This window comes from Lipotes vexillifer, unplaced genomic scaffold (assembly GCF_000442215.2).
Source record: "Lipotes vexillifer unplaced genomic scaffold, Lipotes_vexillifer_v1.1 scaffold104, whole genome shotgun sequence".
Lineage (NCBI taxonomy): Eukaryota > Metazoa > Chordata > Mammalia > Artiodactyla > Lipotidae > Lipotes > Lipotes vexillifer.
The window spans coordinates 880,340-896,467 of NW_006789458.1; the positions used below are offsets into that span (position 1 = coordinate 880,340).

General features: G+C 37.3%; 1 protein-coding gene across 1 annotated transcript in view; it reads right to left on the reverse strand.

The window, feature by feature from the left end:
* The window catches only part of FH (fumarate hydratase), a 41,363-nt gene extending 30,189 nt beyond the window's left edge, over nt 1-11,174 (reverse strand). The window contains exon 1 of the mRNA XM_007462621.1: nt 11,026-11,174. Coding sequence (XP_007462683.1) covers nt 11,026-11,157 — 132 coding nt within the window. The 5' untranslated portion in view covers nt 11,158-11,174. The remainder of the gene's footprint in view (nt 1-11,025) is intronic.
* Nucleotides 11,175-16,128: the final 4,954 nt, after the last annotated feature.

Consider the following 16,128-nt stretch of genomic DNA (forward strand, 5'->3'; position numbering starts at 1 on the left):
AAGGAGTTTATATCTTGAAACCAATCCACTCCCCAGGATAAGAAACCATGACCCCAAATCCCTTTTATGGAGAACCTAGGACTCTACTAAGTATATCAACTTACACTAATTAAAAAAAAATACACATCTGGAGTTTACATATGATACTTTACATTAAAGAGATTAAGAGTATCAGAGATACTCCGAACTTTAATTAATGTTCATCTTGCATTAATTATAAAATAAACATGGTCAGATGATTGAAAAGATTTAAAAACACCCAGCCAAGTAACCTTATTTTAGTAAACAGTCCTCTGAATAAGAAAAAAATTAATTATGTAGTTATCCCCTGGGACTAGAAAGATTTAAAAAACCCTTTATATATTATAAAGCCTTTTAGATTGCATGAAAAGAAAACTATCCTTGTACCTAGTTAGAAATATAGGTGTATAACCAATGAGGTACATTTTTTTTCTATGCCTAAAAGTCTGCAGAGGAGGGGAGTGGCCAAGATGGCAGAGTAGGAAGACTCTGAGATCATCTCCTCTCATAGGCACACCAAAACTACAATCATTTACAGAGCAATGATTGATGAGTAAGGCTGGAAAATTAGAGAAAAGACCTTCTACAACTAAAGATATAAAGGAACCATGGCAAAATAGGTAGGAAGGAGGAAGACACAATAAAGTCAAAACCTATTACCACCGCCCCCCACCCCCCGAGGAGGGGTGACCCACAAACTGGAGAATTATTACAATTGCTGAGGCTCTCCCCAAGAAGCGAGGGGTCCAGGCCCCATGTCAGGCTCCCCAGCAGGGTGAAGAAGAGCCCCTTGAAAGTTTGGCTTTGGAGGCTAGCAGGGCTCATATTTGGCCAGAGGGCTGTGGGAAATATAAACTCCACTCTTAAAGGGTGCACACAAAATTTCACACTCTGGGACCCAGGGAAGAAGCAGTAATTTGAAAGGAACCTGGGTCAGAATACCTGCTGATCTTGAAGAGCCTCCCGGAGAGGTAGGAGGCAACTGGAGCTCACACTGGGAACCTACACACTGGGGGCAGCCACTAATGGGAGCTTGTTCTACCACAAGGACATTAGTTCTTGAAAGCACCATTTTGGAATACAGCTTATTAGTGCAGGGACACAGCTCCACCCACCAGCAGTCCAGCTGCCTTAAGACCTCCCGAGCCAACAACCAAAGAGAGCTAAAGAATACAACTGAAATAAAAAGTACACTAGAAGGAATCAACAGTAGATTAGATGACAGAGAGGAACAGTTCAGTGGGCTGAAAGAATAGTGGAAATTACTGAAATTGAACAGAAAAAAGAAAAAAGGATGAAAAGAAACATGGACAGTTTAAGAGACCTCAGAGACAACATCAAGTGTACTGGCATTCACATTATAGGAGCCACAGAAGGAGAAGACAGAGAGAAAGGGGCAGAGAACATATTTGAAGACATAATAGCTGAAAATGTCCCTAACCTGGGAAAGGGAAAGGACATCCAGGTCTGGGAAGCACAGAGAGTTCCAAACACGATCAACCCAAAGAGGACCACACCAAGACACACTTTAATTAATGGCAAAAATTAAAGATAAAGAGAGAATACTAAAAGCAGCAAGGGAAAAGCAACAAGTACAAGGTAATTGTACTTAACATAAGGATTTCAGCTGAGTTTTCAGCAGAAACTCTGCAGGCCTGAAAGGAGTGCATGATATGTTTAAAGTGGTGAAAGGGAGAAACCTAAATCAGAAGACTCCAACAGGCAAGGCTTTCATTATGATTTAAATGGACTGATCAAAAGTTTTACAGACAAGAAAAAGCTAAGAGTTCAGCACTACCAAACCACCTTTAAATGGGCTTCTCTAAGAGAAAAAGGCCACAACTAGATGTATGAAAATTATGAAAAAAAACATCTCATTGGTAAGGCTAAATATAGTAAAGGTAGTAAATCAGGCATGTACAAAGCTAGTAGGAAGGCTGAAGCACAAATCCAGTAAATTGTCTATATCCACAATAAGAAGTTAAGGGGCACACAAGACAAAAAGATGTAAAATATAATGTCAGAAACAGAAAAAGTGTGTGGGGGTAAATAAAAATGCAGGGTTCTTAAAGTGCTTTTGCACTTAAAAGATCAGGAGCTGAAAAAATCATACATACACACACACACACACACACACACACACACACACACACACACACACACACACACTGCAATATATAAACCACATGGTAACCACAAACCAAAATCAATAATCGATACACAAAAAAAAGAAAGGAATCCAAATGTAATATTAAAGACAGTCATCAAATAACAAGAGAAGAGAGCAAAGATAAAAGGAACAAAAAAGAACTATAAAAACAACCCCAAAACAAAGGACAAAATGGCAATAAGTACATATCTATCAAGAATTACTTTAAATGTAAATGGCCTAAATGCTCCAATCAAAAGATATAGAGTGGCTGAATGGTTATGAAAACAAGACTCATATATATACTGCCTACAAGAGACTCACTTCAGATCCTGAGACACACACAGACTAAAAGTGACAGGATGAAAAAAGGTATTCTATGCAAATGGAAATGAAAAGAAAGCCATGGTAGTAATACTTACATTAGACAAAATAGATTTTATAACGAAGACTGCAACAACAAACAAAGAAGTCTATTACATAATGATCATGGGATAAATCTAAGCAGATATAACAATTGTAAACATGTATGTACCCAACACAGAATCACCTACAAATATAAAGCAAATATTAACAAACACAAAGGGAGAAAATGACAGGAACACAATAATAGGAGGGGATTTTAACACTCTACTTACATCAATGGACTGATCATCCAGACAAAATATTAACAGGGAAACACTGGCCTTAAATGACACATTAGATCAAATGGACTTAATAGCTCTATATAGAACATTCCATCCAAAAGCAGCAGAATACACATTCTTTTCAAGTGCACGTGGAACATTCTCCAGGACAGATCACAAGCTAGGCCACAAAACAAGTCTTAATAAATATAAGAAAACTGATATCATATCAAGCATCTTTTCTGACCACAATGCCATGAGTCTAGAAATCAATGACAAGAAAAAAAATTGCAAAAAACACAAACACATGAAGGATAAACAATACGCAGTTGATCATTAATGAAATAAAAGAATACCTAGAGACAAATGGAAATGAAAACACAATGATGCAAAATTTATGGGACAGAGGAAAAGCAGTTCTAAGAGAGAAGTTTATAGCAATACACACCTACCTCAGGAAACAAGAAAAATCAAAAATCAACCTAACCTTACACCTAAAGGAACCTGAAAAAGAACAAAACCTAAAAGTCAACAGATGGAAAGAAATCATAAAGATCAGAGCAGAATAGAGAAAAAAAATTATGAAAGATAAATGAAACTAAGAACTGGTGCTTTGAAAAGATAAACAAAATTGATAAACCTTTAGCCAGACTCAAAGGAAAAAGAGAGAGGGCTCAAATCAATAAAATCAGAAATGAAAAGGAAGTTACAACTGACACCACAGAAATACAAAGAAACATGAGAGATTATTACCAACAATTATATACCAATAAAATAGCCATTAAGAAATGGACAAATTCCTTAAAATGTACAATCTCCCAAGACTGAACCAGGAAAAAACAGAAAATATGAACAGACCTATTACCTGTAATGAAATTAAAGCAGTAATTAACAACAACAACAACAAACAAAAATCCAGGACCAACTGGCTTCACAGGAAAAATTCTACCAAACATTTAGAGAAGAGTAGCAACTATCCTTCTCAAACCGTTACAAAAAACTGCAGAGGAAGGAACGCTTTTGAACTCGTTCTACAAGGCCAGCATCACCCAGACATCAAAACCAGACAAAGCACAAAAAAAGAAAATTACAGGCCAATCTCTCTCATGAACACAGATGCAAAAATCCCTGACAAAATAGTAGCAAACAAAATTCAACAACACATTAAAAGGACCATACACCATGATCAAGTAGGATTTATTCCAGGGATACAAGGATGGTTCAATATCCACAAATCAGTCAATGTGATATACCACATTAACAAACTGAAAAACAAAAATCATAGAGTCATCTCAACAGATACAGAAAAAGCTTCTGACAACATTCAATACCCATTTAGGATAAAAATTCTCAACAAAGTGGGTATAGAGTGAACATATCTCAACATAATAAAGGCCATATATCACAAACCCACAGCTAATATTATACTCAACAGTGAAAAGCTGAAAGCATTTCCTCTAAGATCAGGAACAAGACAAGGATGCCCACTGTCATCACATTTAATCAAGATAGTATTGGAAGTCCTAGCCACAGCAATCAGGCAAGAAAAAGAAAAGGAATCCAAGTGGGAAAGGAAGAAGTAAAACTGTCACTGTTTGCAGAGGACATGATACTATACATAAAAAATCTAAAGACACCACCAAAATACTATTAGAGCTCATCAATGAATTCGGTAAAGTTGCAGGGTACAAAATTAATATACAGAAATCTGTTGCATTTCTATACACTAACAATGAACTACTAGAAAGAGAAAAAGGAAACTATCCCATGTACAATCTCATAAAGAAAGAATAAAATACCTAGGAATAAATCTAACTAAGGAGATAAAAGATCTGTACTCAAAAAACTATAAGACGCTGATGAAAGAAACTGAAGATGACACAGACATGGACTGGAAGAATTAATAATTTTAAAATGCCCATACTACCCAAGGCAATCTACAAATTCAATGCAATCCCCATCAAAATACCAATGGCATTTTCTACAGAACTAGAAAAATAATTTTAAAATTCGTATGGAAACACAATAGACCCTGAACAGCTGAAACAATCTGAGAAATAAGACCAAAGCTGGGGGTATCATGCTCCTTGATTTCAGACTATACTACAAAGCTATAGTAATCAAAACAGTATGGTACTGGCACAAAAACAGACATATAGGTCAATGAAACAGAATAGAGATCAGAAATGAATCCACACTTATATGGGCAATTAATCCATGACAAAGGAGGCAAAATATACAATGGGGAAAAGACAGCCTGTTCAATAAATGGTGCTGGAAAAACTGGACAGCTACATGCAAAAAATCCAACTGGACTACTCTCTCACACCATGCACAAAAATAAATTAAAAAATGGATTAAAGACTTAAATGTAATACCCGAAACTTATGTAAAACTTCCAGAAGAAAACATAGGCAATAAGTTCTTTGACATGGGTCTTGGTAAAATTTTTTAGTATATGACTCCTTGGGCAAGGGAAACAAAAGACACAAAAGCAAAAATAAATAAACGGGACTACATCAAAGTAAAAAACTTTTGCACAGTGAAGGAAACTATCAACAAAACAAAAAGGCCATCGACTGAATGGAAGAATATATTTGCCAACAATATATCTGATAAGGGGTTAATATCTAAAATATAGAAAGAACTCACATAACTCAACATCAAAAGAACAAATAACCCAATTAAAAAAATGGGTAGAGGACCCAGATAGACATTTTTCCAGGGAGACATACAGATGGCCAATAGGCACATGAAAGATCTCAACATCACTAATCAACAGAGAAATGCAAATCCAAACCACCAAGAGTTATCATCTCACACCTGTGAGAATGGCTATTATCAAAAAGACAACAAATAACAAGTTTTGGTGAAGATGAGGAGAAAAGGGAACACTCATGTACTGCTGGTGGGAATGTAAATTGGTGCAGCCACTGTAGAAAAGAAGTTTCTCAAAAAACTAAAAATAGAACTACCATATTACCCAGCAATACCACTCCTGGGTATAAACCTGAAAAAACCAAAAACACTAATTCAAAAAGATACATGCACACCAATGTTCATAGCAGTATTATTTACAATTGCCAAGACACAGAAGCAACATTAGTATCCATCAACAGATGAATGGATAAAGATATGGTATATATACACAATGGAAAACTATTCAGCTGTAAAAAAGGAATGAAATTTTGCCATTTACAACACCATGGATGGACTTGGAGGGTATTATGCTAAGTGAAATAAATCAGACAGAGAAAGACAAATACCACTTACATGTGGAATCTAAAAAATACAACAAACAAGTAAATATAAAAAAAAGAAAAGGAGACTCATAGATATAGAGAACAAACTAGTAGTTACCAGTGGGGAGAGGGAAGGGGCAATACAGAGGTAGGGAATCAAGAGGTACAAATGATTATGTGTAAAATATGGTACAAGGCTGTATTTTACAAAACAGGGAACATAGCCAATATTTTATAATAACTACAAATAGAGCATAACCTTAAAAAATTGTGAGTCACTATACTGTACACCTGTAATTTATATAATATTGTACACCAACTACACTTCAATAAAATAAATAACTTTTAAAAATCACTATGTTGTTTAACAGGAATTAACATAGTGTTGTAGGTCAATTATACTTCAAAAACAAGCAAGCAAGCAAACAAACTCATAGAAAAAGAGATCAGATTTGTGGTTACCAGAAGCAGAGGGTGGGGGTAGGCGGAACTGGATGAAGGCAGTCAAGAGTTACAAACTCCCAGTTACAAGATAAATAAGTACTAGGGATGTAATATACAACATTATAAATATAATTATCACTGCTCTATGTTATATATGAAAGTTGTTAAAAGAGTAAATCCTAGGAGTTCTCATCACAAAGAAAAAATTTGTTCTACTTCTTTAATTCTCTATGTAAGCTTATACAGTGCTGTATGTCAATTACATTTCAATAAAAATGGAAAAAAAAGTCTGCAAAGGACTGGTCTAAGCCAACAAGGAGAAGCCAATAAAAATAATCATTTACTGTGCTACGTAGCAAACACTTTTTAGGTATCACCTTATTTGAATTTCACAACCACCCTAGGAGATTTTACTATCATTATCCCCATGTTAAAGGAGACACTGAGGCTACACAAGATTAAATAATCTCAGCAGATCACCCAGATAGCAAGAGGGGGGTCTGAAACACTCAAACCCTGGACTTTCGTATTCTAAAAGCTGTTTGGATTCCCTTTTTTATCACTTCCATAAACCAAGAAATGGAGGAAGTAACTCCAGATTGGCCCACAACAACCACTACCCTGTAGGATCTGAAGATGTACAGGTAGATTTTTCTCTAATAGAGTGTGCTTACACTGACACCACTGTATGCCAACTTGCAGCTGGGGTTTTATATCTCAAATGCACAAAAAAATTTTTGCATAATGATCTTTGTTTTAAATATCCTAAGTAAATATCCTTGTATGTTAAAATATACTTTGGTGCAATAACATTAGCAATGACAACAGTGGCACTGGACACATGAGCTAGGTTCTTCCTCTCCATCACCTTGTTATAAGACAGCAAATAGTTACTGGCTCCAAAGAAAGGAGACTGGTTTCCATCAGTCATTTGTGAAATGAAGTTCGATTCCTTAAATTTACAACATCATTTTTTGTGTTCAAAATTATTAAATTTTCATCATAAAACAGGAATAATGTTGTCACCTAAATAACAGGTTGCTATGATAAAACTCATATCCAAAGTATTTTGGAAAGATTTTAATGAATAAATTTTACCTATGTTCTTCAGCTTAAACTTTAGAAAAATTTAAATTCTAACTCAAGAAACAACAGCCTACATCAAATTCTAGATCTTGACACCGACCATTAAAAAATGGCAGATGTCAACTGTGGCTGAAATCACAATCTCAGTAAACACTTCAAAAAATATACTTCTTGTCCTTACAGTAAATAAAAATAAACATCTCAAATTTCCAACAACAAACATTGTAGCAGCTTAGCTAGCTAATAAAGTATTCCAAAAAACCAGAAAGTTCTCCCTTTATTTAACCCAGGAAATATATAGGTTGCACAAATTTGTAGATCAGAAACTGAAGCAATGCTGTAAAATACTCTGAAAGGCTCCAGGCTCTGTCAGTGGAGGCAATGCCTATAGTTGGTGTCTGTTAGACAAACACATATACACAGATAGAGGAACAATGAAACAAGTAACTGCCAAATCTCTTCAAACGTTCTTCTCAATGACCTACAGAAGAAAAAACCTTTATATTGTACATAAACACACATGTATATGCACACAAACCTGAAACAAAAATTCCATGAAAAAAATCTGTCCGGTACGCCTATTTTCTATTCTATGCTATTCTGTCAAAAAACCAATGCTGTTAACTGCCCACTACATTGATTTCTCCACCCACTAATGAGTCCACCTGAAATCTGAAAAACATATGTATGATTTCCAAAACCTTCCCACATTATAATATATGTCACCTCTTCCCAGTGGCTTGGGCAAGGAGGGCTGCTCACCTAAATTAATGAGAAAATTATCAGTGCTTTTGATGAAAAATGAGGTCATGATGGTATCTATTAAATATAAGTTTTTAATTCATATAATATAATCCATTGTTACAAAAAACTAGCTTTTTTGAAAACCATGTCTTTATAACCTGTAATTCAGAGAGCAGAATTTCTGGGAGAAGTTTAAAGAGTTTAACCAGCTAGGCATGGGGCAGGCACAAATGTGCAATTTCCTGATGTCCTGGGCGATGCATGTTTATTCACAATCACTTCCCCTCCTGGAGAAGCATGAATGAATAATGTGTCCAGTGTTTACCGCAGTATGACTGCTATTTAGCCCTAGAAATACCAAGTGCTATTACCAACACTAACTCCGGTAACCTCAGGAATTGATGAGGTGGTCTCCAAATTTGCATGCCAGTCTAAATCAGAAAGGCCAGCCAAAAAAATATAGGCCTCAGGCCTATAGTATATCCCCATGCATGTGTAAGAGAACCATTAACTAAACCATGGTATCTCATAAAGAAAATATAAAATGCCTTTCAGATTCTTATCCTAAGGTGGTTTAAAAGAATATTTCAGTGTTCAAGAAAATCCAAATCATTTTCTAGGCAAAAAGACTATCTCAAGAAATAAAAATCCAAAATTTGACTTGTGTTTGGGCTTTCAGTTTCTTTAAATAGACTTTTTAAAAAGTCTTTCTGTTCTTAAAATATAGGGTGACCACCAAGTCTTGAAATACTGACAAATATGTAATAAATGGCTTATTGATATTGCATTGTAACACAGAATATTATCTATGTTTCCAGACTTTATAGCCATCCTGAAGATCATAAAATAAAGTAACTTTAAAAAATGTAGGACTTCCTTGTCCACCATGCTACCAAGGCAGTTTCACAGCAGGTCTCCATTATATATTCTCACTCTCACTGTACTTTTTCTCCTCGGTATCACAGTGTTATTAACTGTGCATGACTTCTTTGCTTATTTAATATGCCTCAGTAGTCTCTAAACTCTGTGCCCATAGTGACTGTTTTACACACAGGGAGGATTCAATGTAATCTTCCTGTTGGATGAACTTCTTTGTGTTCTTAATTGAGATAAAAGGTAACAGGGCATTTAGGGTTATGTGAATTTCTTTGTCTTATTAAAACATTTTTATTGAAGTATAGTTGATTTATAATATTGTATTAATTTCTTCTATACAGCAAAGTGACTCAGTTATACATATATATTCTTTTTCATATTCTTCTACATTATGGCTTGTCACAGGATATTGAATATAGTTTATTTCTTAACACTAGCAACAAGGAAAACTTTTAATAAAATCATCTCAGAGATTTTGGAGCTGAGAAGATTAGAGGGCAAAAGATGTATTTAGGATTATATAAAAAAAAAATCTATCCTCATCTGATGTTAGCTAACATTACAACATTAAAAGCAACGCAATGCTATTTTTTTGACATTGACAGTGGGATAGAGTCAGTTCTCCAGCCTCCTATTCCCTTTTACAAAACACTAAATAAGTGAAAAACAAATTTTTAAAAGGCTGTAAAGTGTACTAAAATTATTCAAGCAGGGAGTTGCAGAAATATAAAGCACCCCTGATTTCGCAATTTCAAGTACAGTAATGTCATCAAATTATCTTACAGTTTATAGCCCAGAAAAATGTCTTGGGCCTTTGAAATACCTTAGATGGAAGCATTCATTTAATAAGCACTCACCATATCCCAAACTCAAAGTACTTTCACAGGGGCAATCTTGATGAGTATTTGTAATTATTTTCATTTTACCGGCAGGCACTGAGGACAAATATTACCTGCTCCAAATCCCAACTCTGAGTAGCAGACTAGGGTCTGAAATCACATCTCTCTGAATGAAAGCTCATACTACACAGCAGTGAAGAGTGCAGAATGTAAGTCTTCCTAAACTAGCATTTATTTCTCAAACTTTTCCTGATAATGCACATGTGAGCATACGTATTTAATGCTTGTTGAAGCCCAAATTACCGAAGGTGACACTCTAAAGAGCAAAAGGGCTCATGTAAGTCAGGGTGTCATAACCTGAAATTGGACCTTTAAGTTCCTTGCAGGTCTTTCTCAATAAAAAGTGCTGATTCAGCTGTAGTTATGTTATGGTCCATGCAATTTCCTCCAACGTACTTCAGGACACTCTGCCCCTGTTTCACATTTCAGGGTTTATAAAAAAGTTAAGCGGGTAAAACCAGCCTAACAAACTAAACGGCCAATTTCATGAAAAGTAAAATCTCTTAGGTTCACAAGAATTTTCAACCCCGCCTGGAGGCCTAAGAACAGTTCCCTGCAGAGCTGTGACCCCAGAAGCTAGCTCAGAGGGGCTGAATCCAGCTGGGCCCATCAAAGGCAGAAGCGGAGCAGCCCCCTCCGGACACCGTCCCATTCCGGCACCGCCCCCTCTTCACACCGTCCACCCCAGCACCGTTCCGAGGGCAGCCGCCGCGGGCAGGGGCGAAGCAGTGAGCGCGGCTGAGGCGGGGTCGGGGAAGCCCGACAGGGCTCTCGCCAACAGCTGCCGCCCCTCCCGGGCGCTCCCCCGGTGGAGAAGGCGCCCCGGGCCGGCAGCGAAGTTCCAACACGCAGCCCAGTATCGCGACCTTAGGGCCGGCAGGCGGGAGGCCTGAAGGTCACCGCGGGGCGGCCACGGCGGTTGGGCGGCACGAGCTCACCATTCGAACGACGTTCGGAGGCCGAAGCAGTAGGACTGCCGCACTAGCCGGGCCGGAGCCAGGGCTAGGGTCGGAAGCTGGAGCGCGCGAGAGGAAACGCGAACGCGCGAGGAGCCGTAGTGCGCGATCCATAGCGCGGCGGCCCGGGTAGAACTTCCGGGGGATATGGCCACGCCTCCGCACCGTCTGTCAGTACCAGTCCCCTCCACGGTCCTCACTCATATCCAATCAACTGCTTCAAAGACGAGCTTGTGGGGCGGGACCAGTGGCCAATGGCCAGTGAAGCGTGAGAGGCGGGCTTAACTTCCTCACTGTAGAGCCCTGGGATTCCTGGGAAACGAATGATGGGACAGGGGGTTCGTGGTGTCCTTGTTATTTGGTTTGGTTTGGTTTTACTGTGTTACTGTGCCTAACAGGGATATTAGCTAATGAGTCAGTATTTGGTTGGTGGCGTAGCCTAGAGAGGAGAATTTATTTATGCATTTATCTACCATGTAAACATTACATGTTCTATTTGCTCTTTTTTCATCTGTTCCAGATTACCTCTTAAGTACAGAAATTTTAGAAAACAAAGTATAGAGAATGAAATCTTAATTATCCATAAAAAGCCAACACTAATTACTCAGTTCAACTTGTTTTGAGGTCTGTACAGTTTCCTTTCTCTTCTTAGTAGGAACTCTAAGAACTCTATTTTTAAATGTGATGGGGAAGATGTCCATAATCATAGGTGATTTCGGAATTTTAATTTTTTGCATACAGGTTCTCCAAGTCTTTTGCATTGATAACATATGTTTTCAGATTAAAGGCATGTTGTTTTTATAGATGATGATAGGAAAGCAGGAACAGATATAAAATTGCATAGGAACCACAACTTTTTCTCTCGTTTCTTCTTTGAACTGCTTGGAACCAGATGACAGTTAATCAAGAAAGAGAACCATTGGATGATGTCCAGAAGTCAAAAGTCCAGGACCTGCAGAGCCAAGCTTCTTAGAGTTAGTCTCTGTAAAACCTCTTGGTAACACTGTTTATTTTGTGGCTTACGAACTTGACTCGTATATATTTAAAATTTGAAAATTTAAATGAAAGAGCATAATAGTTGAACTACCATCTAAACATTCCAGAACCACCCCCCTCACCTCTTTGTATCTCAGTATCTCCTCCCTCTGTCAAACAAACCAAGATTTATATAGAAGTTAGAAGGTCAGAATAAAAGAAATTCAGAGTAAAAGACAGTGGAATGGTTTTAGAAAACAATGAACCGTCCATCCCATATGGTTATGCTTTCCACCATTAAAACAACACTGAATAAGAAGACAGCACACCAAAGTTTAGTGAAGGTAGTATTAGCATTGTCGTCGGTTTGACAGAAAACTACAGAAACAAGCACTTACTAATATTCTCATTTCCTAGGAAATGCTAGCATTTTGATATATTTGCTTCATACCCTTTGTAAAATAAAATAAATTACTAATAATGGAGTGGCATTTTCTTCCCCATCTTCCCAGAAACTGTCATTATTTTGATATAATATTCACCAGTGTATTTTTTGGTTTGCATATCGGTATGCAAACAACAGTTTTTAAAAATTTACAGTTTTACTGTTCTATAACCGGATTCTGTTTTTAACATCTAGCCATGAGGTTTTTACTTAATAGTATTCCATCACATGAATTTTGCACATTTTATTTATGACATTTTCTTAATAATCTTTTAACTTAACAGTATTTCATTGAATGAATGTAAAACTTTTTATTTATACAGTTTTTAATGAAGGGTAATTTTTTGCTGTTATACACAATGCTCCAATGATTTCTTTATAAGTAGTCTCTCTTCATTGGGAACATCACTCTTTATTTCTGTTACTTGTTATTTTAAATTCTTTTAAATATTGTTTTCTATGCCAGTTTATAGTGGTTATTTGCCTGATGTATGTTTCTCATTTTATTTTAGATAATTCTGTTTCATTTTATTTTGAGTGTATCTTCTGTTTTCACCATACATTTTAACTTAAAATGTTAACTGACAGATGTTTTATAAATGGGCTACTTTAATCCCTTTTAACAATCACCTATTGATACGTGTTATGATCTAGAAAATTTTCTAGCACTTATATGTATTAATTATTTTAACACTGAGAACAACCCTATGAGGTAGGTCCTATTATTATTCCTATTTATAGAAGAGAAAATTGATGCCCAGTATCATCCAACTAACCCACAATCTTAACTATTTTGCAGGCACATAGTGGGATTTTTTTTGTATCATTATTAATATTTCTCAGGAAATGGAGCTTGGCACTGCAGAATGATTAAAAATAATTTAAAAAAATAAATAAATGGGTGTGGCAAAATTTATTTTCCAACAGCAATATCGCCCATCCCATCTGCTTTTCTACAGTGTGACTTTTTTACAGGTGAGTCTAAATAGTATCTTCCCCTTTAATTTAGGCTGGTCTTATGACTCACTGATAACAAATAAAATCTGAGTGCTGCTGAAGATAGGTCAGAAAAGGCTGTGCTACTTCCCCATGAGTCTTTTGAGACAGCTACCCTATGCTAAGTCAGCCACCATGTAAAAAGTTTGACTGCCCTAAGACAGTTGTGCTGGAGAGGCCACAGGCAGGCATTCTAGTCAACAGCTTAGCTGAGCTCACAGCTGGCACCCAGCATCAATTCTCAGCCATGTGAGAGAGCTGTCTTGGATATCCAGCCCAGATGGACTCACATAACTAAAACTGTTACCCAACTGGACTTGTGTCTGCTTGCCTGTGCACAGTAAAGCCAATCTACTGACAACGGGTTGTGGTGAAGGGAAGTGCAGCATTTATTGCAGGCACCAAGCAAGCAAGGAGTATGGGCAGCTAATGCTCAAAACCCCCGAACTCGGGCTTCCCTGGTGGCGCAGTGCTTGAGAGTCCGCCTGCCGATGCAGGAGACGCGGGTTCGTGCCCCGTTTCGGGAAGATCCCACATGCCGCGGAGCGGCTGGGCCCGTGAGCCATGGCCACTGAGCCTGCGCGTCCGGAGCCTGTGCTCCGCAAATGGGAGAGGCCACGACAGTGAGAGGCCCGCATAACGCAAGAAAAAAAAAAGAAAAAAAAAAAGAAAAAACCCCCGAACTCCCTGGTGGGTTTCAGGGAAGGGGTTTTAAAGGGGAGATGAAGGAGAGGAGTCACAGAGAATTGTGCATGATCAGCTCATGCACAGTTCTCTGACTGATTGATGGTGAGGTAACAGGGTGGTGTCACAGGGATTAACATTATCAATCCTCAGGGTCCAGCATGTCTGGGAGCTACATGCTCATGGTCATCATCCCATTAGCTTCTTCCATCTGGTGGTGGTTTTAGTATCTGTAAAACAACTCAGGAATGTGCATCAGATACTGCTATCTATATCCTTCAGAGAAGAACTAAAGATTCTGCTATATGCCTGATTTATTGTTCAAATTGTTACCAGTTCTCCTGGCTCAACTACTATTTTTTGTTACTACATGTTCACATTCTTTCAATCATTAATTCTTGAGCCAGACTTTTGCAACTCAGGGGAACCTGGGACACTAAAGCTTTTCTAAAACAGGAGGCAGGTGGAGAACATTGGTAGCGCTTCTGTCCCAGGAAGGTCACATAGGGTCCTGCTTGGTTACAAATCCACAGATAGAACAGTTTCCAAACTAGATGATCTCACTGTTGTAGTTTTATCTCTCTTATGTTATCTTCATTCTGCCCTTTTCTTTGTGTAGGCTTCATCTTCAGATTTTGACAAGATGGCTACAGCAATTCCAAACCTTGAATCTGCATGTAATAACTTTCAGTGAAAGAGGGTCTCTCCAGAAACAGTCCCCAAAAAATGAGAAAGAACTTTCCCAGAAGACTTTAGCAACCTTCTTTTGTTCAACATTCATAGCATTATGTCCCATTTTCAGAATTTCAGCTGACTTTGACTGCCACACTCAAGGGACTTGCTTAGGTTTAAATTCAGGCTAGACTTAAGGTTGCTAATGTGGTTATAGTTGTACTATGTTACTAAGAGAGGAGTACTTTACATTTATTCTTCATTTTCATTTCCATTCAAAGTCTCTGCCTACTTCAGGAAGAGCAAGACCAATTTACATTTATTCTTTACATAAGGAGTCATATGTGTAGCTCCCTGCTCACTAGAACCCTGTTTACAATTTATCCCAGGGGTATTTGTTTGCCTTTTACTGGGTTGGCACACTGTGTCACTAAGCCCAATGAGCCAGCTCTACCTTGTTTGCTGTTCCTCTTAATTTCTGGGGATATTGCACACTGGCTTTATAGAACTTATAAAATTAATTTTTAAAAAGTTGTAACTAGTTGCTCTAGCCCTCTTGGACCCATCTTTCTCATCTTATTAATTTGCTGTGACTTCTGGTGAGCCTACTTCTCAAAGTAGAGAAAAGGTAGCCATTTCAAGGAGTTTGTCAGGGAAGGGGCCCACTTCATTTCCCATTTCCCATGACAATTTGTGTTTTCTAGAGATCAAATAATGGCTCAATATATATCAACTCCTTTTTTCCCTGTTATTTTGAAAGTGCTTTTTTGATTATTAATTTCTTCCTATTTTCTTTTGGTTTATTTTGTATTTCCTTTTTTTTGCCACAACTTCCTGACTTAAAGTCTAGTTCAGAGTTTCTGCAAGGGTGTGATATAAACCAATATTGCTACCTGTACATGGCCCAGGAATGCAACATTAAGTAACATTGGCCATTATCCCATTTTCGATCTCTATTTTGTAAGAAAGAGTCTTTTAGGTGTATGTGCAAATGTTTATTTTACACTTCTCTAACACTTGCTAATATCTCTTGTAAAAAGAGAGGGAAAGCCTTTGGCTAAAGTTCATCCATAGGTGAAGAATTCAGCTACAATTTAGAATTTATTTGTATTTTTCACTTCTATTTATCAATGAACCTGATTTCCCCTCTCCAGCAGCAGTATAATGTTACATTTTTATATAAATAAAATGTACATAAGTTGAAACAAAACTTTAAGTATATTGTGAAGGTGCTATACAAATGACTGAAATTTGGGAAACATTGACTTAGTTAATTTATTTTTGTTATTTAATAATGAAAATGTAATGTAAGT